Consider the following 26,970-nt stretch of genomic DNA (forward strand, 5'->3'; position numbering starts at 1 on the left):
TTCTTCATTTATTTCTGTATGCTCAATGACCCCGTGACTCAGGACAAATAGAAACAGGAGAGCGTGTCCTTCTCCATTGCCTGCATTACAGAGACATTTGTATTAACCTGATTTCCCCACTACTCCATAAGTACTCAGGGCACACAGGACAATTCTATACCTCCCTGCTGCTCTCAGATACCAATCCTGCTACAACATACAACGTTGCTAGATTCTGTGCAGCAGCGCTCAAAATTCATCGGAGGATGACCTGTGCCACAAACTAGATTTGTTGTTGTTTAGTCATCTTGGTCGTGTTCAACTCTCTGTGACTCCATGAACCAGAGCATGCCTTGGAAACTCTCACTTTCTTCTCCAAGCTTCTCCTTTTTTATGTCCATGGAGTTTTCTTGGCAAAATACTGAAGTGGGTTGCCAGTCCCTTCTCCAGGTGGATCACGTTTAGTCTAAACTCTCGGCTATGACCTGTCCGTCTTGGGTGGCCCTGCACGGCATAGCTCACAGCTTCTTGGGGTTATTCATGTAAATCAGAAATCATGTAAATTCAGAAATCATGTAAATTCAGAAATCATGTAAATTCAAGCCCCTTTGCCATGACAAGGCAGTGATCCACGAAGGGGAAAAGTAGATTTAGTGCTCTGCAAATTAATAGTTAAAGTCTTTTGTATATCAACCTTTTATGCTCTTCTACACCTGCCCAATGCTCCTATCCCTTCTTTTAGCCTATTTGCAGTTCTTACAGACTTTTATAACCAACTTCTGTTTTAATACCTTTTAGCTTTCCAAAGCGCTTCTAGATTTTAAATGACTGTATCCCACCCTTTTATGCTGGTCTTTGACTGTAATAGAGATTTGAATTGAATTTCTGTATTATTATTATTTTTTTAAAAAGCCCAGCAAAAAACAACAACAACAGGGAATGAAAGGTTAGTTGCCCAACTAACGTTTTGTCTCTTACAGAAACAATTACAAGGAATATTCCATGGAATCTAGGTTACACTTCCGAATCCACGCAGCTCTTAATAGTATGAAAGTGACTCCTGCTCCGACGCCTTGATGTCATTTGAGGGTGATGCATAACACAAGTGTCTACAAGTTACTGCTTGGAAGCCTACCGAAATCATGTAAATGATGTAACAAAAGAGATGTAGTTTATATTTTCTATCATTTGTGATATTTGAATGTTCGTCACCCCTTTTGAGCTGCTTCTTTTTTCTATGGCGCACTTCCATATCTCCGTTTCACATTTTAGAGGGAAAAATCTTATATTTTGTTTATAAATGGATTAATTTAAAGCTTGACGTGAAAGGAGAGTATTTTATAAAAATAAAAAAAAATTGCTGGTGCAATAAAAGAGGAATTCAAACACTTTATTTTTTTATGCAAAGACTAATATTGTTTATGTGCGGAACTATGTGATGGTTCTGTTCATAGTGTCAGCAGTCCATGAAGGCTTGAATGTCTGCAATACTTTTATTATGAATTAAGACTGAGAAAGTTGGCTGCCGGTAGCCATAGTTGTATATTTGGATTTAAAGCTTAGATTTACGTACCAAAGACATGACTTTTCATATTGTAGCCAAAAGGTGAAGGACTTACAAGTCATTTCATGAATGTTAGCTTGAATTCTGTGCAATATACTGACAATATTCAGCTAAACAAAATTAGGGAAAGAGATGGGGGTTTCGCAGGGTTGCCCTCCAAACTGTGTTTTTTTACAATACACAAAGTCAGTTGTGTAGAGTTAAAGGGGGGCAACCCTTGGATAATGGTAGCAATTCAATCATTTTCCCCATATCTAGATATATTTAAGTAAGGGATGTCACTGGGAGTGAACTGTACGATGAGAAAATACATTTCTACTGTCCTGTGGACATTTGACAGCCCCTCAGTTCTCACCACCAAATGTCATTTGATTCTGAGATTCCTGTAATTTTTTTTTTTGAGGGAAATTGCAATTTCATTGTGAACGATTGACAAGGAAATTGACGCTCATAAATACAGCCAGCATTGCTGTACCTTTTAAAATACAGTTCTATGGTAATACAATTAAACTTTCTTATTTTCCAGTTCCAGTTCATAGTGTCATTAATACAACCATCTTATGTGTATTATGCTATGGAACCTGGAGACAGATAGTGTGCACATTCTCTCAGAAATGTCTCTCTGTCATTTTTTTTATTTTTGGTCTTTTTCTCAGTATAATTCAATATGCCAGAATGCAAGTCCTACTTCTGTTAGTGTAAAGGACCAAAGTCGTCTGTTGTGAACATACGCTGTTTATTATTGTGTATTTACAGTGTTATGGTCAGCATCTGATTATATCACACTCACTCAATGAACTTAAGTCAACCAAGGCTAAATCCACAGATTTCAATGGGTCTCCTCTGAGTAGGATGTAATCAGATGCCTCCCCATAGTGTCATTACGCAGTTTAAGGTAACTTTTTTCTTCTTCTTTGGAACTCTGTACTTCGGTTATTAATTTATAAGCTGCTAAATGAATGGCAAAGTTGGACTATTAATTTATGAGCTGCTAAATTAATGGGGAAATTGGACTATAAGAGATTTTTATTTTTAAAAGATGATCTATGATCGCAGTTGTGCTAATTGATACTGGACCCACAGTCCACATTCATAAGCAACAGCTGCAGGAGTCAAAGGACAATTCAGTCTAGGTTTCTCAGCACAGCTTCCTAAACTTTAACAAATAGGTTTTCTGTTGAAAGCCAACAGCCTTCTTTTTTTTTTTTTTTGCCATGTTCTGCAATAACTTTTGCCACCTGCTCCTTTTCTACTTTTAATGTCCTCCGTTTGGTGGCATTCCTATTTCTCTTTGGGCATATTAAGATGACTATAATAGAATTTCAAGGTAGCGGGTCTGCCTAGTAACATTCAGGATAAATTCAAATAGGAAAGAGAGTTCATGCCACATCCGAGGATCACTTTGCAAACCACCTTTTCAGATTTGAGTTGTTCATACTTTTGCCAAGAAAAGCACATACAAATTCTGGCGCTTATGGCTTTTTTGGTTTCAATCCATGGGACAGGCTTCATGTTCATCACATTATTTTCAGTTCCAATATGAGGCTCGCAGGCAAGCAGTTGCGATCTAAAAACACATTTTATTATGTTTGCTAACTAGTGGCTGTTTTAATCTTGCTGTTTCTGAACGACTCATGCCGTATAAGCATTCTTAAAATATCATTGCGAATTAGAACTCTTTTATGTGTGCAGGGTTTTATGTACAAAATCTCATTAATATCACTGGGTTATTTAATCCATCCTATTAGACAAGAACCTGGTAAACATGTGGAGTCACTTTTAGTTTTAAATAAATGTGCTGTTAAATATAGGGATGCAGTTATTCAAGATGCTTAAATCAATCCTACTTATCATTTTGCATTAAATTATTATGACAATTATATGCTTATTAATATTTAGAAGTTTGATTCTTTTAGTGACGTGTTGCTTCAATATATATATATTATATATACGCGCACACTGCATTGTGCTTCTAATAACTGGCAACTGTTTTTACCTTTTAATGGAAATATCAATGAAATTATTAATAGTTTATTGAAAGTTTATTGAAGGGTTACATTGGTGTAAATTATAATGGTTATGTTTTACAGCTCTCTTGTACTGTTTTTATCAAGGCCAGAAAATAATATGGTAAATAAATTTAGAATGTTTTGCCAATTGCAACATAACAATCCATAAGGAACGAATTCACGCTCTGTATCCATTTTTAATTTTGGATTTGACAGTGAATGTAGTGGGGGTTTTTTGCTTCTGTACTTCTTAGCTCAAAATACTTTTTTGTCTCAGTTTCATTTTACAAGCTGTCTAAGAATTTTCACTTTACCTGTAGTTTTTTTTTTTTAAAAAAAGAAACTCTGAAGAGATGTGCAGTCCAGTGATACACATATTTGCTTGGAAAACAAGTCTGACTTGGTCAAGGGGAGCTTACATCCAAATAATTTTGCAGAGTTGCAGCTCTAGCAAGCATGAGGTTTATAGTGCAACTGAGCAGAATTTAGGCAGAAATCATATTCATATATCACTGTGAATTTTGCCATGGGTTCTGTTACCCTGCCCTCCTTTGAAAGGAAAGGCAAGTGACAAGAGCAGGCATAGGCAAACTCGGCCCTCCAGCTGTTTTGGGACTACAACTCCCACCGTTGCTAGCTAACAGGACCAGTGGTCAGGGATGATGGGAGTTGGCCTCGGTCCAGTATACCCCCTTCGTTCTGCCCGGACACTGAGGTCCAGCGACCTTCTGGCGGTTCCCTACCTGTGAGAAGCGAGGTTGTAGGGAACCAGGCAGAGGGCCTTCTCGGTGGTGGTGCCCGCCCTCACATCAGATGTCAAGGAAATAAACAGCTACCTGACTTTTAGAAGACATCTGAGGGCAGCCCTGTTTAGGGAAGCTTTTAATGTTTAATAGACTATTGTATTTTAATATTCTGTTGAGAGCTGCCCAGAGTGGCTGGGGAAGCCCAGCCAGATGGGCGGGGTGTAAATAATAAATTATTATTATTATTATCCCAAAACAGCTGGAGGGCCGAGTTCGGGGATGCCCCGATCCCCCCTGCTAGAAGCGCTTGGGTGAGAGAGAGGTGTCCTTCTGTCTGGTTGTGTTGGGCTCTGCAGACAGGAAGGCTGCGCCCCTACAGAGTTATTCCTTCTGCCCAATGGAAGTGCGGACAAGTGCGCATATTCACACTGACGGTAGCCGTGTAGAGCCTTGAAGCAGCATTTCAGAACAGGTATGGCCGGGATACAGCCAAGGAATCACTGGATCCAAGGCTGGCCCAGGGATCTGCAAGTTGTAGCAAAGGGGCCAGTGCTGAGCCTAACTGCTGGGCCCTAGTGTAACAACCAGCTTTCTCTGGGAGGAAGGACTGCAGATGGCGGCCGTGGGTCTTCGTTAAGCCCCGTTGTTTCCTGGCCAGGGTTAGACTAGTGCCCAAAAGAGAACAGAAGCATGAATGCAATGAGATTTGAATTCTTCCAGTGGGAAAAAAGCTCCCGACCGCAACCGCACGCCCCCTGTGTCTCTTCCTCCCACCTGGCTGCGCTCCCAGTGCGTCCTTACGATGACGCACTGTTAGACACAACGCAGATTTGATTTCAAAGTGCGCTCCTCCTTACGTGTGCTGAACACATGGCCCACGGGCGTTGCTAATGAGGATGGGACCGAGAGGGGCGGCTCCGCTGTCCCAACACGTGAAGAAGGGCGTTTGTGTGAATCTTTCCGTCGTTTGCCAGTGAGCTTATGACCAAGTTGATGCTAAATGTGCTTAATGTCCACAGGTAGAAGCATTAGCCCTGGTCCATAAAACCTAACTTACTGCACCAGGCTGTTCTTCTGAACTTCAGAAAAGAAATAGCCATGGCGAATCGTTGTTTAACCATAATGATGATGATAATATCAATGGGGTTTCAGAATCATTGTGGTATGTGCTGGGGGCAGTTTTAAAGGGAAACAGCCTGCCTCTGAATATGTACAAGCCTCCCAGCTTTCCTGGTTATGGGTACTGATGCTGTCAGCCTCTCCTAAACTTTCGGGTCTTGTTATCTTTGATAGCAGCTATTTTTGTATATCTCTTCCCACTTAATTCAGCTTCAGTCCTAAAGCATTTGTATCCGTTTGTATAAGAATACCATGTAGGGTTTTCTTTTCTTTTACATGATCATTTATGCCTTAGGAATAGCAGGTCCTGACATGTTTATATTATTGGGCCGAAACAGCCTGAACTACGGTATACTGTATGAGATCTTTGTGTATTATTTAATGGCATTCATTACAATTCATGAAAAATAAAGGCGAATATGTTTTTTTTCTCATTGTACCTTTGCTTTTCTCCATATGCCAAGCTTATTCGCTGTTCTGCAGCTCAGCGTGATTTGTGTGGTCTCTTGAGCTTGACTTTTTCTAAATATAATTTCCAACGGAAACCATTCTAAGATCTCAGAACTTACTTCACTCATCCAATACTCACATTCAGTTTCTGCAATTACAAAAATATGGTTCCCACCACCCCGCAAAAAACTAGGGATCATAGGAGGCCAAAAACATCTGGAGGGCTGAGTTTGAGGAAGCCTGCTTTAAAGGTCAGCACCAACACTTTGAATGGTGCTCCAAAATGTACTAGGAGCCAATATAGGAACATTCCGGGATCAAATCAGAAGGCTTTTGCAATTCTGGGACTGTCCCTGGAAAATTGGGACACTTGGAGGATATGAAGATGGATTTCTGTGGTCCTATAGTCCATTGGGTGGACCGAATTTCAGGCTAATGGAATCTACTTAAATTTACTCATGACAGCCAGGTCCAAAACAGGGTAATGAAATATGAGAATGAAGAACAGAGCCTCCCTCTGAACGGAGAACAAAAATCCACAAATGTATTTCCTCCACAAAGTTTCCTCCCCACAGTCTTATTTCGGGTGTGCATGGGATTGTTGGCAAGGGAGAGTCTTTTAGCTATTTGACAACTGGGAGTCAGAAATCCTCTCTGAACTGCAAATCACACCACTAAGTCCTGGCCTCCCTTTTGCCTGGCACACTTCTTCCTCTCTGGTCCAGGGCTGAGTCATTCTAAAACCATGCAGGGTGTTCTGAAACTGGGCAGAGTTAAAATCTGAGGTTGTTTAGGTGATGTGTATAGAAAAATGATGGTAAGTGCAGATTTGGGCATAGACAATGGGAGGCGTTATTTTGGAATTCTCTCCCAGTAATTTGGAGAGATGATAGGCATCCTGAAATAAAAATGGAGGGGAAAAAGTATTATCCTGAAAGATGGGGAAATCCCTCGATGTGTTTGAATTAAAGAGATATTGGGGAAGGTGTCACCACCCTATCACTGGGGTGCTGTTCAAATTCCGCCCCCCTTGTTGGCAGAGTGGGGTGCCATTCAGGGCTGGAGGGTTGGGAAGTCAAAAAGAGAAATATAAGTGAAGGATACATTGTTTGTGAAGTAACTTTGTTAAAACCTTTGCAAATTCAATAAAAACCAACATTTAAAAATATGAAATAGTAAAATAAATACAGTGGTACCTCGGGTTAAGTACTTAATTCATTCAGGAGGTCTGTTCTTAACCTGAAAATGTTCTTAACCTGAAGCACCACTTTAGCTAATGGGGCCTCCTGCTGCTGCTGTGCCGCTGGAGCACAATTTTTGTTCTCATCCTGAAGCAAAGTTCTTAACCTGAAGCACTATTTCTGGGTTAGCGGAGTCTGTAACCTGAAGCATATGTAACCTGAAGCGTATGTAACCTGAGGTACCACTGTATATGATTCATAACTTCTTCTGTGGCCATCACTCGTAGCCAAGTAAGATTGTCTTCCATAAACATGGCTTTAACAGTGAGCCCGTAAATGACTGGAGGCCAGTTCTGGATCCACACGTCCTTCCACAGTGGGGACATAGGTTTCTGGGCGGGAGTTGATCACGGTGTGGTTTTGCCAAGCATGCCTTCCTTTTAGCATGTTTCTCCCTTTTGTCCTGAGTTTGAGTGTCTTCAAAGCCCATGACACATTTGGTAAAGGCTGTTCTATTAACTGCTTCACCCTATATGAGAAAAAAAGGTATGATAATGGACCTTTGGCTGGCGTAATACGATTTCTGCATGCATCAATGTTAAAATCCTGGTAATTTTGGTAAAGGAGCACCAGATGGCGCTAACGACCCTTTCACAAAATATCTGTGGGAAATCCCAGAGTACAGAGGCCCTGACACAGCTGTGAGATTATGCAAAGATGCACACAAAAATATGCATTTATGAGGAGCAGTTCACACTAAAATGATGATGGATTTTCATGAGGACTTCTTTTTAAAACAATACTTAATGGTAAAGAGATCCCTGACCATTAGGCCCACTCGTGACCGACTCTGGGGTTGCAGCGTTCATCTCGCTTTATTGGCCGAGGGAGCCGGCGTACAGCTTCCGGGTCATGTTGCCAGCATGACTAAACCGCTTCTGATGAATCAGAACAGCGCACAGAAACGCCGTTTACCTTCCCGCCGAAGCGGTACCTATTTGTCTACTTGCACTTTGACGTGCTTTTGAACTGCTAGGTTGGCAGGAGCTGGGACCGAGCAACGGGAGCTCACCCTGCCGTGGGGATTCGAACCGCCGACCTTCTGATAGGCAAGTCCTAGGCTCAGTGGTTTAACCCACAGCGCCACCCGCGTCCCTACATCAGAATGCAGTCAAGAGGGACTAGGGGTAGGTTAGGCTGATGGTCCCTACTCTCTAACATTCCTCCGATGAAAACAGGGACATCCTAAGGGAAAGCAGGACATTCCAGGATCAAATCTGGAACTGGGACGGCTTCTGTAAATCTGGGACTGTCCCGGGAAAATAGGGACACTTGGAGGGTCTGTCCCTCCAGTACTTCTGTCTTGTTGGGGTAAATATAGAATTAATTGGTTCTGCCGCCTCCTCATGTTGTTCCCTCACCCTTCAGCCCTCAATGGTCTCAAGCCCATGTGGCTAGATGTCCGGGTGGCTATAACCAGGACCGTGATAATTTTATTTTGGTCAGCGCTGTGACTCAGCACTTACAATATAAAGTCACATTTTGTACGGCAAAGTTCTGAAACCCTCAGTGCCATCGGCCAGCATGCACTTTGGGGTACATCAACGGCCGTGTCACAGAACGTGACATTTTCCAGCGCCGCCTTCAACAAATCCTACTCCCCCCCTGTTTGCACAGCAATTACGATTGAGATGTCATTGCAGGACAAATAGGTATACATTTAGCAGCGTATGAAGTTACTTGCTGGAAAAGGAATGCTGTATTTTCAACCACTAGGAAAGATACACTTGTGAGATGTTTCCCAACCAGTATAAACATCTCTGTCCATGACATCATCTCATGGCCCACTCATTCGACTCTACAAAGAAATGACTGTAAGCACCAGTTCGCTTTCCTCCCAGTCCCACTCACTTAACAGAATTTCAAACCTTTCCGTATTACTGGATGCACTATTGTAATGAGTGGGACCCACCGTATCCCCCCCCCCCAGTGGGTACAAACACCTAAAACTGAGTAGCCAATTTGTTACTATTCAGGGAAAACACAAGGACACAGGGAGAGGGGAAGGAGCAAATTTGCAGTGGTTTCTGCAGGGAGGCTCCAAAAAAATTTTGGAACAAATTATGCATCACATCCCTTCTGGTAAATGATTATAAAGTCTGGGTGAAATACACACAAAACCCCTTTCAGCTCAGCCTGCAAATTGAAGTATATTGAGTTTGTAAATCAAATACAGACATTTAAACCTTCTGTTCCCTTTGGTAGACAATAGGGTTTTCAAACACATAGCTACAACAAATTTAACGTAACACAATGCAGAAATAGCAGCAGCAGCAGCAACAATCCAACAATGTTGTCACATTTCACCTCAGCTTTGTCCCTCTCTACTATACCTTTTGGCATTCTGGCCTCCCAAAGGAGGGCACTCAACAGAGCAAATTCATAATGAATTTAGAAGGTGTCTAACTGTAGCTATAGGGATGCGGGTGGCACTGTGGGTTAAACCACAGAGAGCCTAGAACTTGCCAATCAGAAGGTCGGCAGTTCGAATCCCCGTGACGGGCTGAGCCCCCATTGCTCAGTTCCTGCTCCTGCCAACCTGGCAGTTCGAAAGCACGTCAAAGTGCAAGCAGGTAAATAGGTACCGCTCCGGCGGGAAGGTAAATGGCGTTTCCGTGCGCTGCTCTGGTTCGCCAGAAGCGGCTTAGTCATGCTGGCCACATGACCCGGAAGCTGTACACCGGCTCCCTCGGCCAATAAAGCGAGATGAGCGCCGCAACCCCAGAGTCAGTCACAACTGGACCTAATGGTCAGGGGCCTCTTTAACTTTACCTTTAACTACCTATAAATGCCCGCCCCCCAAAGGGGGTGGATGTAGCACCATAGGCACATAGGAGCATTGGAAGCCTTATACTGAGTTAGACTGTTGGGGTTGCCTATGAAGGTGACTTGCAAATTACAACTGATCCAGAATGGGGCAGCTACACTGGTGACTGGGAACAGCCACTGGGACCATATAACACAGGTCCTGAAAGACCTGCATTGTATCCCAATATGTTTCTGAACTGACCTTTAAAGCCCTAAACAGCCTTGGCCCAGTATACCTGAAGGAACGTATCCACCCCATCGTCCAGCTTAGACACTGAGGTCCAGCACCGAGAGTCTTCTGGCAGTTCCCTCATTGAGAGAAGTGAGGTTACAGGGAACCAGGCAGAGGGCCTTATCGGTGGTGGCACCCACCCTGTGGAACGCCCTCCCATCAGATGTCAAGGAAATAAACAACTATCTGACTTTTAGAAGACATCTGAAGGCAGTTCTGTTTAGGGAAGTTTTTAATGTTTGATGTATTATTGTATTTTCTATATATGTTGGGAGTGGCTGGGGCATGATGATGATGATGATGATGATGATGAAGCTCAGTATTGTCTACTCTGGTGTTCTTTAACCTTGGGTCCCCAGAGTAGAGCCCTCGCTGCAAGCGCAAGTGGAAATCTCCTGCAGACTTTTCCCATCCAACACAGGGACAGTCAGGGCAGTGGCTGAGAGGGTAGGGATGCAACACATGAAGATGGGGGCTCAAGGTTGGCACATGCCTCTCTGCTATCATCCGCACCTCAAAAATTCAGTTGTTCAGGTGATCTCTCCAAGCCCATGAGCTCGCCAGGTGTTTGATGTGGTGGCAGATGGTAGTCAGACAAAGTTTCGATGGAGGTGCCAATTCAAAATGGCGAGAGAAACTGGTCCAGCAATGCTGTGTTAAACTTGGGTATGTGCATGGAAATTTGCATGTGCAAATATGTGCATAAAGATGTTAGGCTTATGCATGTACCGTGGTACCTCGGGTTAAGTACTTAATTCGTTCTGGAGGTCCGTTCTTAACCTGAAACTGTTCTTAACCTGAAGCACCACTTTAGCTAATGGGGCCTCCAGCTGCCGCTGCGCTGCCGGAGCACGATTTCTGTTCTCATCCTGAAGCAAAGTTCTTAACCCGAGGTAATATTTCTGGGTTAGCAGAGTCTGTAACCTGAAGCGTATATAACCCGAGGTACCACTGTATATATTTTGTGCCAGTCTTGCATGGTGCTGGTCTTCTTGCATGGAAAACATCTCACGTAGGTCCCGCAGAGTCAAACTGACTGCTTCTGTTTGATATGAATTTCCCATCCATCTATGTCTGAGAGGTAAAAGGGCAGAACTTGAAACTTAATGCTGTTCTGATCCATGGACCTCATTTTTGCATTGTCAGTCAATGCCATGGAATGTCACATCTTACCAAAAGATGAAATACTAGAGCCATGATGAATTTCAGAATCAACATTCTCTAGGACGTTTCATTGCTAGCCATATCCTCTAACAAAGAACCCACTTTCAACTGGGATGAAGGCAAACATTTTTCAGAGGCCTTGTAGACACCTATATGTACCTCACCTTTCCAAAACAGAAAAGGCTAAGGGCATTTTTACCTCTGAGGCGTAAAGCTCTCTTGAGCTATTTATGTTAAAATGTGTTCAGGGATAATGCAGAGAAGGAGGAGCATAGGAAATGCCAACAAGCATTTTGGACCATGTTGATTTTAAACTTGCATTGCAAAGGTGTTTTGGACACAAGTGTTTGGAAACTCGTGTGTGAGAACACCCTTAGGCTGTATTCCCATAGTGTCAGGAGTGCATGCAGGAGCCAGGCCCTGTGACCAGTAGGACTTTGCAGGACTGGGGCCTTCCTATGTTTGTTCTGAAGAGGCAAGGCGTGGCCTCACAGGTGAGGCCAATTGGTAACTCACAGCACCTGGTGGCAAGAGCCGGGAAGGGGTATAAGGTCAACATTTCCTTTCGGTTCTTTGTCATAGCAACACGTTTCCTGCCTTGCTGCGTTTGGCTCCTTGACTCCTTGCTTCTTGATCCTCAGACCCTTGGCTTCTTGACTCCCGGCTCTCTGACCCTCGGACTCTTGGTTTCCTGACTTCTGGACTCTTGTTCCTGCTCCCACCTCTCCATCTTGCCCCCGGTCCCGATGTCCTCAGCTAGGACGTTGATCTGCTGTAAACCAGACTGTGACACAAACTACATAATGATGATGATGAAGATGGTGCCATAAACATGGGAGAGTGATCACTGTTGCCTGGAGGCTCATTCTCCCCCATCAGGAAGGAATACAGTGGTTCCTTGGCTCCGAAACAACTTAGTTGTCAAACAAATTGGCTCCCGAAGTGAGTGTTCCGGTTTGTGAACATTTTTTGGAAGCCAAACATCCGGCGCAGCTTACGATTGAGTGCAGAAAGCTCCTGCAGCCAATCGGAAGCTGCACCTTGGTTTTCGAATGGTTTCAGAGTCGAACCGATTCCCGGAAAGGATTAAGTTTGACAACCAAGGTACGGCTGTACAAGGATTCTTGAAACTCTTGAAGAAAAGGCCACCACAGGGTCTCCCGTTCCCTTCAACATTTCTCCGATGAAAATAGGGACATCCTAAGGAAAAGGGGGACATTCCGGGGCCAAACCAGAAACTGGGACTGCTTCTGTAAATCCGGGACTGTCCCTGGAAAATAGGGACACTTGGTGGTTATCTGGTCTCCTAAACCAGTCACAAGTAGAGGGTTGGGCGAAGAAAACTGAGAGGATGCCCCAAATGTCCTTCTGAGATACACTCTCAGGTCCAGAACCCACTCAGCTCTTACTGGGCTTGATTTCAAAAAGCAGCCAAAGGTGGGGGAGGTACTGGTAAGCCAAACAGCCCCCAAGATGCTCTTGTATCTGTTGAGTACAGTGGTACCTCAGATTACATACGCTTCAGGTTACAGACTCCGCTAACCCAGAAATAGTGCTTCAGGTTAAGAACTTTGCTTCAGGATGAGAACAGAAATCGTGCTCCAGCAGCGCGGCGGCAGCAGGAGGCCCCATTAGCTAAAGTGGTGCTTCAGGTTAGGAACAGTTTCAGGTTAAGTACGGACCTCTGGAATGAATTAAGTACTTAACCCAAGGTACCACTGTATTCTGAATTATGGCAGATGGCGAACTCTTTCTCCCCCAGAATTTTAGATCAGGGCAGGAAAGTCCTAATCTCATTTCAGGTGAATATATGAACTGAGCTTGCAACTCGCTCTAATTTTGGTTTGCTATTGATGCCTGTAGGAATTGAGGCACGGGGAGGGATAGGCACTCCTCTGTCACCCCAGGCACATTTTCCCCTGACTTAAAACCAGTATACCTGAAGGAGCGTCTCCATCCCCATCATTCAGCCCGGACACTGAGGTCCAGCTCCAAGGGACTTCTGAGGAGATTTCACCCCTCCCATACCCAAGAATCTCCTGATGATCTCCTGATGGTCTCTGCTGACTCTCCAGAGAGAAGGAGGCGTGTCCTGCCTATCTACTTATTCTGCCCAGCAACATATCTGTGTGTGTGAGAGAGAGTCAGTCAGTCAGTGTATCGGAGAGAAAGAGAGTGTTAGAGATCCTAGAGATAAGATTGCTGCTAAGAGCAGCTGCAGACTCTCAGTGTAGCATTGATTTATGCTTAGACTATTCAGCTCTGTATATAGTTTTGTATCATAGTTGTAGTTACAGAATAAAAGGAAGATATTCTACAGAGCTGCTCTCTGAGTGGTTTATACTCTGCAAGACTCTGCAAAACTCTGCTGCGCAACGACTGTATTATTGAGACAGTGAATCCGGTGCTCTCAGCTCTAAGCTGTGAGTCCACAGCACTGTGACCTGTTCCTGTGAGAAGGAGGTCTCTGGCGGTGCTACCCAGCTCGCCTAGCCCAGTCGGGGTTGAGGTGCATGAGTCCAGTTGGTGCACTGGCTCTAGGGCGATGCTGACAACTTCTGGCAGTTCCCCCCCTGAGAGAAGCGAAGTTACAGGGAACCAGGCAGAGGGCCTTCTTGGTGGTGGCGCCTGCCCGTCCCTCCCACCAGTTATCAAGGACATAAACAACTATCTGACTTTTAGAAGACATCTGAAGGCAGCCCTGTTTAGGGAAGTTTTTAATGTTTGATTATTTATTGTGTTTTTAATATTCTGTTGGGATCTGCCCAGAGTGGCTGGGGTATAAATATTATTCTTATTCTTATTCTTGTTATTCTTTAAAATGCTTTTCTGAGGCTGCAATCCTATGCCGTCTTTCTTGGCAGTTAGCCTGTTGAACTCATTGGGATTCGTTTTGGAGGAGACATGTACAGGATTGTGAGTTCAATCACCTTTGCTGCCATTCTGTTTCAAGCAAATCCAGGAACAGGCCTTTTTAAGCTGCTATCCCTTTTTGTTCTTAGCACATTGGCACATATATATATATATATATATGGTAAAAGTTAAAGGTCTGACTGGCTAATTAATCCAACAATCTCTCTTCATTATTTCACCTAGCGGAGGTGCGACTTTGGTCCATCGAGCCTGTAAATGCACTGAAGCACATTCATCAGTGGAACGTAATTGCTTGTTGTTGCCTGCAGACTGGCCCTGCATTGGATAAATGGAATGAAGTCTGAAATTAGCCCTGGGACTGTCTTTCCACTTCCAGCTTAGCCAACGGGAAAATGAGCATTAAAACAACAGAGATAATGACTGTCTTGGGCCCTGCTGCTAGCACCGTTGCCAATGGTAAGTGAATGCTATTCTATTGCACCACTTTTAATTTTCTTAACTATATTGCGGGATAAATAGCTGTTTGGTGTGCCAGGATTTACAACAGTAGTCGGGAACTTGCTTGATTCATTAGTACAATATAAAGATAGATAGATGATAGATAGATAGATAGATAGATAGATAGATAGATAGATAGACAGATGATAGATAGATAGATAGATAGATAGATAGATAGATAGATAGATAGATGATACACACAAACACAAAACATACCTTACAACATTTCTCTGATTAAAATAGGGACGTCCCATTCCATAACGATAATTTTACTATTTATACCCCACACATCTTACTGGGCTGCCCCAGCCACTCTGGGTTGCTTCCAACATATATAAAAACATAATAAAACATTTAAAAAAGCCTCCCCTATACAGGATTGCCTTCAGACAGCTCAGGGGTCGAATAACTCCATGCCCTCCAATATTTCTCCACTGAAAATAGGGACATCCTAAGGAAAAGTGGGACATTCTGGGATCAGTCAGAAACTGGGATGGCTTCTCTAAATCAGGGATGTCCCTGGGAAACAGGGACACTTGGAGGGTCTGTATTTACAGACCAAACTCAGAATGCACTTGGAACGTGAAATGAAAAGATCACCTAAAGCCAAGAAAAAAAGAAGCTCACCAACAACTTTTGGGGTGTCCTGGTTTTTACTTTTTGAAACATGGCAACCCTAATTTAGAGCGCATGGATTTACCCTGGGATTTATAGTTTATGCGTTATAGAGCTACATTTTCCAAAACATGTAACAAACAACAACACCCCTGCCCCCATGATTCTATGGGCAAATCCATGTGCTTTAGAAGTATGGTGTGAATGCGATCTTCTTGTTTTTGCTGCAAGAGAGGAGTTCTGCCTGCCACCACTCTGAGAATCATTTATGTGTCGTTCTAGACGTTAGCCAGCAGGTGGAGGTATGTTTTAATAAACAATCTGTTTTGTCTTTCTAAAAAGTCTTCAATGGATTACTTTCATTTCCCTAGTACTGTATACAGGTTCTAAGCATAGATTCTGGCCATACCAATAGCATCGGTTATGCTTAATCTTAACACGAAGCATGCATATACGGTAATGGACGTTTGCTGTTTCATGAGAAAGTGTCATTTACATTCAATGTAATATTGAGTACATAATGTAGGGTTGTAGACAGGCTGCATTTTTGCCTTTTATCTGTGCATTTCAAAAAGTTCCAACCTGAGCCCATTCTGTGCTCTTTCCGTTTTAATCTGTGTTTCAGGTTAGGAGCTGCTCTGTCTCCAAAAAAGAGAAGAAGCTCTGCATCATTATAATGGATAATTTAAAAATTAGATATCACTTTCTCCCCCTTTGGCCAAAGTGAATGAAATGTGCAGGCACCAGTGGCGTAGCGTGGGGGGTGCAGGGGGGCCAGCCGCACCGGGCGCAACATCGGGGGGGGGGGGCGCTCGCACTCTCAGCTCTCTGCCCCTACCTGGTTCACTCACTCTCTCTCACTGCAGTGCTGGCTGTGTGAATCTGATCCAAGCCGCCGGGTCGCCGCCCACTGTGGAGGGGGTGGGTGCCAGGCGTGCGGTGCGGAGAGAGAGCGAGGGACTATCTGGGAGAGGGACAGTGCAGCGGCCACCCAGCGCAGCGCTGAGCGCGGGAGAGAACCACACCAGACCAGCCCAGGCAGCAGCAAGAAGAAGCTGGCAGCGGCAGCAGGTTAGGGGGCGCAAATTACTTGTCTTGCCCCGGGTGCTGACAACCCATGCTACACCACTGGCAGGCACAGGAGCCACTCTAGAGTGGATTAAGCATGCCGCATTGCAGACAGATAGGTCCTCCATAATTTATTTTAGGGCAATTCCGTTGTTAGCCCAACTAAAACGCCATTAGTTTCACTCCCCGCCCCCTTTACAGGTCACGATGGGCTTTGCAATTTGAGGTGGTCTGCAGGACACTGCCTCTGGAGTTCCAAAGACTGCAGAAAGTTTTAAAGTGCAGGCTTCCTTCTCTCATTCCCCTCCTCTTCTCCACTGCCATCAGTGGTGGCGGCGACAGCAGTGTCAATGACAAAGGGAGAATGGAGAGGCCTGCCTGGGCTGTCCACTTGCCTGCTGACTTGCTCGCTCACTCTGTCCGCTCAACTATGTCCACCTCCTGGCTCACCTGCTTCACCTGCTTGCTCTGCCTGCCTGCAGTCCACTTTCACTCTGAAGTTTGCATGGCTGCCAATAGGTGGCCACATGAACTGCAGCGTGACAAGAGCCTTACAATCTTATTATATACTAAGAAATACTTTTTTTCTTGTATATTAATAAAATAGGATGGATCAGGAAAAAGTCAAAAGTAAATAAGAATCAAAAGGCAAATATTAATTTACCTGCTTTGTATAAGTCTCACATATGAATCCTAAAGCAGGCAGACCTACAGAACTCTAAGGCACATGTGTGTGTGCTTCATTTCCTAGTCATGGGCAAAAGACTTTGGGCATTGTTGTTGTTGTTTAGTCGTTTAGTTGTGATCGACTCTTCATGACCCCATGGACCAGAGCACGCCAGGCACTCCTGTCTTCCACTGCCTCCCGCAGTTTGGTCAAACTCATGTTGGTAGCTTTGAGAACACTGTCCAACCATCTCGTCCTCTGTCATCCCCTTCTCCTTGTGCCCTCAATCTTTCCCAACATCAGGGTCTTTTCCAGGGAGTCTTCTCTTTTCATGAGGTGGCCAAAGTATTGGAGCCTCAGCTTCATGATCTGTCCTTCCAGGGAGCACTCAGGGCTGATTTCCTTAAGAATGGGCATTACTGTGTTGTTATCTCAGCCAGGCTAAACTGGTGGTTTTCCAGAGGGCAAGATCACACCCAGACCTGGAATTCTCCAAACATTCCTATGAGATTCACTTGGGTTGCTTATTCATCATCTTGACTTTCCTTTGGCTTTCCTTGGAGACCAGTTCTCTGAAAGGGGGATAAACAGAAGGTTCATCAGACCTGCCTTGATTGTAGAACCTGAGCTCAAAATATCTGCTTGGAGTAACTGGACTTTTGCAAAACTCAAGTCTTACGGCAAAGATGACCGAGCGAAGCATGGCTTTGTGGGGGGAAACGGAGGACAGGGAATGGGGAAGATAAGGAGATAAGGAAACCCTTGAAGCCAACTTCTTGATGATAGGTAGTCCAACAGAAAGGCTGCTTAGCTTTCCAGTAACCACTTCCTGCATAGCTTCACATTTTTCAGCCATGCGTTACACAGTGAGAATTCCTCATTGCGCATGGAGCATTAATCGTTGTTCAAGTCAGGCTTCTCCATAAAAAAGGCAAAACTTACATTTACTTGTGATTACTTGTGACATGTTTACTCCAAAAGCGATTTCCCACCCCTGTTTGTTAGAACAGTAGGGTCTTTATCATGTACATTGATTGAGACTAATGGATTACCCATGTGAATTGTAGCTTTTCTAAAGGAAAACAAAAGGGAATGATGGTGTTTTAGTACTAGAAGCAAACAGGGCCATGTTTCCAGCTGGATGCTGAATCTGACAAGTGATGTTTTGTTTTCCGTTGGGTTTGAGATGTTCGAAATAATATTTACTGAAGACGGATAGGTAGAGACCAAATCAAGGAAGGAACTAGGGAAGAAAGGCAAGGATTGCCTAATTCTTTCCAAATGGTGCTGCTAATATATATGGACACATATGAAATGTTGAAGAAGTGGAAGAGAGCTAACATCAACATCACATTGAAGTATGGTACTCGAAAGGCAGTGTGACTGTTTAAATGCCTTTAACCGCATGTGTGCAGTGCAGAGATTGCAGGGACAGAGGAAAAGAAATCCTGACCTGGTTCACACATAACACTAAGCTATGGTTTGTTAAACCATGGTTTATTAATCAAAGTTTAACAGATGGGAAGCCTGATGCCGTCCAAGTGATTTTGGACCCCATCTCCCATGGCCCATGGCAGCTATTGCCCAACAACATCCAGAGAGCCACAGGTTCCTCACTTCTAGCTTTGTGTTATGTGTGAGTCCTGCCCGTCAGCTTAACTATGGTTTGTCAATGTTGGTGTTGGCTGGGCTTCCCTGGGGAGGGAATTGCACAAACAAGTTGTTGCCATCGAAAAGGTTCACCCTCTGGTTGCCAACCTGCCTTACCACCAGTGTTGGGGATATCTAGGAGCACACAAAGATTCCCTCAATACATGGGCAAGTTGGCAGGGGAGCAGGTTTTGCTATAGCTACCTGGATTTGAAGCCATGTAATCCTTCAGGGGAAATCACCAGCACTTTTCTCGGTGCTCAGAAATGGGCCAGAATTTACCGAACTTCTTCCAGTGCTGGCAAGACGTGTTCCCACTAGCAAGAAAGTTGAGAATAATAAACCCTTGCATTCATGGAACTCAACTTCATTCATGTTATGTACTGAAGTTCTCACCCTGGGCCAGCAGGGGGATACTGTAGATAGTTTTCACTCAGGTCCACATATGCAAATAAGGAATTGAAAGTGACGTTCAGTGATTGGATAGTTACAGAAAGTTGCTACTGTTGCTTTGTAGTTGAGCTCTATATAAGCAGGTTGGCTGAACCCTTCAGTTCTATTCCGTTCTGGCCTGTGAATAAATAAGAGCTGTTTGAAGAATCACTGTGTTGTCTGATATGTTCACCCACAACCTAACAATTCATTTATTTATTTTGTATACTGCCCTATCCCTGCAGGTCTCAGGGTGCCTACAACAATATAAAAACACAAAATACATAACAAAAACAAATCAATAACACCCCTCAACACATTTTAAAAGGGCATTGGATGTCAATGAGCCAAATACCCCACTGGTCTGATCCAATAGGTTCTTTTCGATTTCTTACATCTGCGCTCAAAAGTAACCTTTCTCTTTACTGAACATATGAAGTTCTAGGTGTGCTCCACAGCCAAGCAGAGCTTTGCATTATATAAAGAGGTGTACTTTGAAAAAGAACTTTATGTTACTTCCCAATCCTTATTTATTATTTGTATTTTAAGTCACCATCCAGGAATTTGTCCTAAGGGAGGCGGGGGGAAGTGTTTGCTTCAACCATGCCGTATAATCCAAAGTAGGCCGCTCTGGAAAAGAAAAAGAAGAAGATGGCTGATGTTGGTTGCTCCAAAACAAAAAGTAATCTGTGCTTTATGTCAATAGCTGTTGTGTCAATGTAAGCCTTCACTGTAGCAGACGCTCTTCTTGTTGGAAATAGCCACGACAGAAGATAACAAATAGTTCGCCAGTGAATGCATGACAGTGTTCTCTCCCGAGAAAACACGATAATTGGGGGGGAAATTAGGAAAGGGTGACTCTGAAAGAGTGGCTGGGTAACATACAATGTAGCTGCTGTTCAGATGCATATTCATCACTCCCGTGGACATAGCTGCGATATTAGCTAACATGTAAAATGTTGTGTTAAGGAAACGGGGAATCTGTAAAGTACAAGTTACAAGTTAGGAGGAGAGATGGTTGTCATTAAAAGTTCCTCGCTAATTGGGATTGCCAGCTATTGCAAACTGGCTCAGCCCACTGACGTACCAAGCAACTTTGGCTAAATGGATGTTTGGAAGTCAAGTGTTTACCTCAGAGAAACACAAAGTCGCATTCAATTAGCATCCAGAATCGGAGGCTGCAGACTTAGGGGATATAAGGAGAGAGAGAGATTCGTTTTCTCTCCGCAAACAGGATTACAGAACAGAAAAAACATTGAAGCAAGTTGCTTTCTGTTTTACAAACCCAAAATGACGTTTCAAAGTAACTCGGCAAAAAAGACCATGTCTGTCTTTTGACAAAATGCTTCAATGGCGCCCAAGCAAGTGGGCAAGAATGTAGGTTTACAGCTCATGTTTATGCCAGGAAAACAGAATTAATATTTTGGCCTTGAAATTAACCAACTACCTCATCTTCAGCGAGCCGAATTTAAAGTTTTGCACTTTGATTAATCAACTGCTCACTTAGAAAGTGTGCTTGTTTCTGGGTCTTACACCTCAGAATGGATGGATTGATGGCGGCGTTTGGAGACACAACTCCTATTGAAAACCGAAACAGCACTGTGTAGACTGAGCTGCCATTACCCTTGTGTAATAAATAAAATAATATCTGAATTACTGTTAACTATATAAATCAGAACTATGTCAAATCCTGGACTTGATCTTGAAGAAAATGGCATGCTTTCTTCAGCTGGAAAATGTCAGAAAGTGGACCATTTTAAACTGCTTGTCTGTGGAGACAACAACAATAATATTATTATAGATTGGGGGTTAGGTACGGACACCTTTGGTTCTCTTGAAGGTTTCATATCTGTAAGATGGGATTCTGCAGAGCTGGTCTGGGGAATTGGCTCTATAGGGCAAATTTGACAGGATAATGTCAGGTGATTTCAGTGTGCCCACTGTTGACCCCACCCCACATATAGCCTTTGGGAATGTGCCCCTCCAGCTGGAAAAAAAATGCTTCCTGTTTATGAAAGATTGGGTAAGCACTGGGAAAGCCTCTCAGGACAGAAGGTGAAAGTGCTTGCCCCCCGAAATTTGAAAAGAGATGCAATGTGTGTGTGTGTGTGTGTGTGTGTGTGTTGCAATAGGCAGTAGTTGACTGCACAACAGGTAAACCAGCAGAAGAAGCCCAAAGAGCAATGATTCATGATAGTAAGCAATATGTAAAGGTAAAGGGACCCCTGACCATTAGGTCCAGTCACAAACAACTCTGGGGTTGTGGTCTTCATCTTGCTTTATTGGCCGAGGGAGCTGGCGTACAGCTTCCGGGTCATGTAGCCAGCATGACAAAGCCACTTCTGGCGAACCAGAGCAGCGCACGGAAACGCCGTTTACCTTCCCGCCGGAGTGGTACCTATTTATCTACTTGCAGTTTGACATGCTTTTGAACTGCTAGGTGGGCAGGAGCAGGGACCGAGCAATGGGAGCTCACCCCGTTGCGGGGATTTGAGCCGCCGACCTTCTGATCAGCAAGCCCTAGGCTCTATGTGGTCAACCCCAAATTAACTATCTCAAACAGGTGTCTCCACGATCAGCAAACTTATCTCCCCTTGTACACTGAGGACACTGTCTCCCATCAATTAGTTCTTTTGAGGCGGAGATCTTTCTTTGCACATAATTATATCATTCTTAAATGCACTTAAATGAGAACAATGGTGTCAGCATCGTCACCATCTGTCCATAGTTCAGCGACCAAAGATCTAATTGCTAAGGGGAAAGTATTCCCCCCTTCCCTATTGAAAAGGAAAGTGCATTTGCTCTCTATAGAGGCTAATTGTGGAAAAGAGGGTTGTTTCTAAAAGCTTGCTGTATACTTATTGACCAGCGTGGCTGAAAATAAACAGGGTAGTGGTGCAAACAAATGTTGTAACATCTGTGATGACAACTTAGCCTCTTGGAATAATCCATATTTAATATCAAACAGGTACAGAAGATCATTGATTTGAGGTGTAGCACAGCACTTTAAGTTCTCAATACTCTCCCATTATATATTCTGAACAGACAAGCTGCTGGAGATGGAAGGGATAGAATTGCAAGCCATGTAACTGTATATCGAAAACTCTTTTAATGTGTGGCCTGCCTAGGAAACTCCTTCCAATAGTCACTGACTTAAGCTAGCAAGATCTAATTGCAAAAGGATATATGAGTTGTTATTGTACTCAAGTGCATGAATTGAAACACAGGCTCACTTTTTGTTGGGTGCTGTTATGAATCTGTACCTCTACAGCGCCTTGTATGGCAAAAAAGGAGTGTCTAGCAACACAACACAGGACTATCCTGACATTTTGTGTGTGTCTCTCTGTGTCATCGACTTACACAGACTTACGTTGGAAGTCCTGAATTCAGAACAGAAAGGCTTTAAATGTTACATACTGCAAGGGAATAGGAAGTGCAAGAGACCCACTCTTCCTGCTCTTAGCACCTCTTTGGATATTAATTTCAACTTTTACAACTATAGGTAAACCTCTTACATGTGGAGAATACAAGGAAGCGCAGTGAACAGGAAGTTCTCTGCATTTTCATATCAGTAACTATTGTTTTACTGGGACGCGGGTGGCGCTGTAAGTTAAACCACAGAGCCTAGGACTTGCTGATCAGAAGGTCGGCGGTTCGAATCCTCGCGACGGGGTAAGCTCCCATTGCTCGGTCCCTGCTCCTGCCAACCTAGCAGTTCAAAAGCATGTCAAAGTGTAAGTAGATAAATAGGTACTGCTCCGGCGGGAAGGTAAACGGCGTTTCCGTGTGCTGCTCTGGTTCGCCAGAAGCGGCTTCGTCATGCTGGCCACATGACCCAGAAGCTGTACGCTGGCTCCCTCAGCCAGTAAAGCGAGATGAGCACTGCAGCCCCAGAGTTGGTCACAACTGGACCTAATGGTCAGTGGCCCCTTTACCTTTAAGTATTGTTTTAAAAAGAAGTCCTCATGAAAATCCATCATCATTTTAGTGTGAACTGCTCCTCATAAATGCATATTTTTGTGTGCATCTTTGCATAATCTCACAGCCATGTCAGTGCCTCTGTACTTTGGAATTTCCCGCAGCTTGAAATTGAGAAGCTGCTATCAGGGATGCCAATAGGATTTATTGTGCCTGGTACACTGTATGTGGACCACTGTACCCCCCTCACTTTAATTAATTCTCATTAATTGAGAATAGTCAGAAGAAAAAACACAGTAGATGTTTTTGGCGCAGCATTAATATTGCACTTGGCTACAATCTGTTTAAAGGTAAAGGTAAAGGGACCCCTGACCATTAGGTCCAGTCATGGACGACTCTGGGGTTGCGGCGCTCATCTCGCTTTACTGGCCAAGGGAGCTGGTGTACAGCTTCCGAGTCATGTGGCCAGCATGACTAAGCCGCTTCTGGAGAACCAGAGCAGCGCACAGAAACGCCGTTTACCTTTCTGCCAGCGCGGTACCTATTTATCTACTTGCACTTTGACCTGCTTTCGAACTGCTAGGTTGGCAGGAGCAGGGACCTGAGCAATGGGAGCTCACCCCGTTGCGGGGATTTGAACCGCCGACCTTCTGATCAGCAAGTCCTAGGCTCTGTGGTTTAACCCACAGCGCCACCTGCGTCCCTTACAATCTGTTTAGCACATATTTAAAATCCCAATACCTTCTGTGATAGGTGGAATAGAAATTATTCATGGTCATAGTGACTGACTGGAATCAGCATGCATTGATAAGCTAAGATTAGATTCAGTTCTGACCAACACATAATGAATTAATGCTTAAACCAGGCTTCCTCAACCTCAGCCCTCCAGATGTTTTGAGACTACAATTCCCACCATCCCTGGCCACTGGTCCTGCTAGCTAGGGATCAGTAGGGAGTAGTAGGCCAAAAACATAGGCGGGCCGAGGTTGAGGAAGCCTGGCTTAAACCCATTGGAATCAATGTTGTTATTCATGGATAGTGCCTTTTTTGAATTGAAGCCCTAAAATGCAAATCTGGTGATATCCAAATCCCATCAAATTATTCCATATTTGAATATGATTTGAACCTTTTAGGGAAGCTTATTAAAGAAGGCTGATCGCCGAAGAATTGATGCTTTTGAATTATGGTGCTGGAGGAGACTCTTGAGATCAAACCTATCCATTCTTAAGGAAATCAGCCCTGAGTGCTCACTGGAAGGACAGATCCTGAAGCTGAGGCTCCAATACTTTGGCCACCTCATGAGAAGAGAAGACTCCCTGGAAAAGACCCTGATGTTGGGAAAGATTAAGCGCACAAGGAGAAGGGGTCGACAGAGGACGAGATGGTTGGATAGTGTTCTCGAAGCTACCAGCATGAGTTTGACCAAACTGTGGGGGGCAGTGGAAGACAGGAGTGCCTGGCGTGCTCTGGTCCATGGGGTCACAAAGAGTCGGACAAGACTAAACGACTAAACAACAACAACAAATTTGCATATTGTATTCGCATAGAGAGTTGCTCCTTTTGAAGTCACGTTTTATGACTTTCATACTTTGGGGGATAGTATTATAGCTTTGCGACTCAAAATATGTGGCTTAAGAAAACGAATGAGTGTAGCACACAAAGGACATCATTCCAAATTCTTCCCAAAGCAAGAATCCACCCCAAGACATGCAACTGCACATCTATACACAAATAAAAAGCATTCAAGGTGTGGGTTGTCAAATTCTAACTTCTAAACCAGAAACTTTGAAGCCTCTGCTTGAGATTCATGTTGTGTAGCTTTTTAATGTTCATTCATCATGCTCAGTAAAAATACATTAAATGCACCACTGGATGAAATGTATTTAATATAATATTTAATGCAAGTGCTTGTGCAATGACTTCTTCCAGTGCAATGGAACTTCCCTTCCCTGCATACACTAAAATGCTAAAGCATTCTCTGCTAGCTTCCCAAAAAAGAAATCTTGGAAAACATATATAAAAATGTGCAGGTTCTAGACTGAACAAGATGCTGAGCCTTATCATACTTTTGGGCTGCCAACATATATCTTGTCTTTCCAGGCATTTCCACCTGTGAAACAAAAGAAGATTGATTTAGAAGTGTGTTTTTCATTTCCTAGCCTCGAAAGTTTTTATGCTCAGCGTGAGATTATTGCAACAACTTAACAAGCAGCTTTTCTCTTTCTTTCTTTCTTTCTTTCTTTCTTTCTTTCTTTCTTTCTTTCTTTCTTTCTTTCTTTCTTTCTTTCTCCTTTTAAGTCCATTCAAGCCTTAGGGAAACATTTAGTACTTAAAGCACAAGGTTTTCAAGTTCAGTCGGGTAGAAAAATCTTAACACTCATGTGTGCACAAATGATATTGCGGTGCAATGGGGAACGGCTGAGCGGCACAAAGCCCAGGGAAGAATATGAGTGTCCGGGCCCCCGAGAGCTGTGTTTGAATTCAGTTTCCCAACACCAGCCTCAAAGTTTTCTCCCAAGATTCCCAGGTTTCAAAGTGGTCACAATGCTTTCATTGTGAGGAGTGTTACTTGGACAATATGGGAAATGGCAGTCCTTAATTACGCTTTTGGCTTCTGGGCTGCTTAAAAGTGTAATATTAATCCTGAAATTGGACAAAGAATGTGTTCGGCTGACCATAATTGCACGGTTTTCAAGGAAGCATTCGCCATCAATGCTAATTTGGGGCCTGATATTGTGTAGTGACAGATGCTTCCTAAGAAAGGCTAATTTCTCTCGCCATTCAATGGCAGACAAAGGAATTTAGCTTCTCACAGCGGCACCCAACACCTTTTGGGATTGGGCTCCCTGTATAATTTGGAGTGTTGGTGCATTCTGTGATTAGGGCTACTGTCGATAGGTTGTTTTAGGCAATTAAATGACTTATGCTAAGCAGTAAACTCTGAATCACAGGACTGAAGGGGATGGAAAGAGGGAGAAAGGCAACTTTCTGAGCCATCACAACTTCTGTCGTGGCCAAACATTACTCATCAAACAGCTCTGGTTGTGCTGAATGGGCCAGCGAGCTGTGAACCATCAGCTGTAGGCAACCTGGTGCCCTCCATAGATCACTTGACTACAACTCCCATCAGCCCCAGCTAGCAATGGGTCAGGGATGATGGGAGCTGTAGTTCTGCAACATCTGGGAGATACCAAGTTGGCTCCCCCGAGATACATCACATGGAACAAAGTGGTTGAGCGTATCCAAATCACTCTGTATTTGATTTTACCAGAGGAGGAAAACCTTTATGATCCCAGCCAAGGCTAGTCCAAGACATTTTGTCACCTGAGGCGAACCACAAAATATATTCCCCACTTACTGCCAGAAAAGAAGGGCGGAGTGAAGATCTATGTTAGAAAGAAGGGGGGGAATAAGGATCTAGGTTGCGATCTGCTGCCACTGTGGATTCCGCCACCTGAGACAGTTGTCTCACCTTGCCTCATGCGTGGGCCGGCCCTGACCCCAGCATATCAAGCTGTTTTGTGTAGAAAAGCAACATTCATCTACTGAGGCCTTCTGTGACATTTTCCCTGCATCCCATCTTCAGCTTTGGCCATCTTTGATATGTCTGGGTGGGGAAAGAAAATAAAATAGACTTGCTGATTTCCAGTTGGCACAAATGCTTTATTATATTCATTTCATTTACGAATCACTTCCCATTTGGCACCCCGATGCGATTTACAACATAATAAAAACATGCATACAACAGTAACACGTAGAAAAACAGTTCACACAACTGCATATATAAAACATTTTTTAAGCAGAAACATGCACATGCACACATTAAAACAGCAACAACACACACATAAAAGCAATTCCTATCATGTACACATACCAGCTGGTTTTATATGGCGGTTTTTTTTTAATATGTGGCAATGTTCTGCCACCTTAGATTGA

At 43.7% G+C, this 26,970-nt stretch overlaps 1 protein-coding gene across 4 annotated transcripts in view; it reads left to right on the forward strand.

The window, feature by feature from the left end:
* The window catches only part of TTC39B (tetratricopeptide repeat domain 39B), a 56,985-nt gene extending 51,140 nt beyond the window's left edge, over positions 1-5,845 (forward strand). For 3 of the 4 annotated variants that reach the window (XM_081176546.1, XM_081176547.1, XM_081176548.1), the window contains one exon: positions 960-5,845. In XM_081176546.1, the coding sequence (XP_081032672.1) occupies positions 960-1,056 (97 nt within the window). In that variant the 3' untranslated portion in view covers positions 1,057-5,845. The remainder of the gene's footprint in view (positions 1-959) is intronic. The other variant, XR_014003292.1, reaches the window with a different exon arrangement.
* Positions 5,846-26,970: the final 21,125 nt, after the last annotated feature.

This window comes from Podarcis bocagei (assembly GCF_964188305.1).
Source record: "Podarcis bocagei genome assembly, chromosome: 17".
NCBI classification, from domain to species: domain Eukaryota; kingdom Metazoa; phylum Chordata; class Lepidosauria; order Squamata; family Lacertidae; genus Podarcis; species Podarcis bocagei.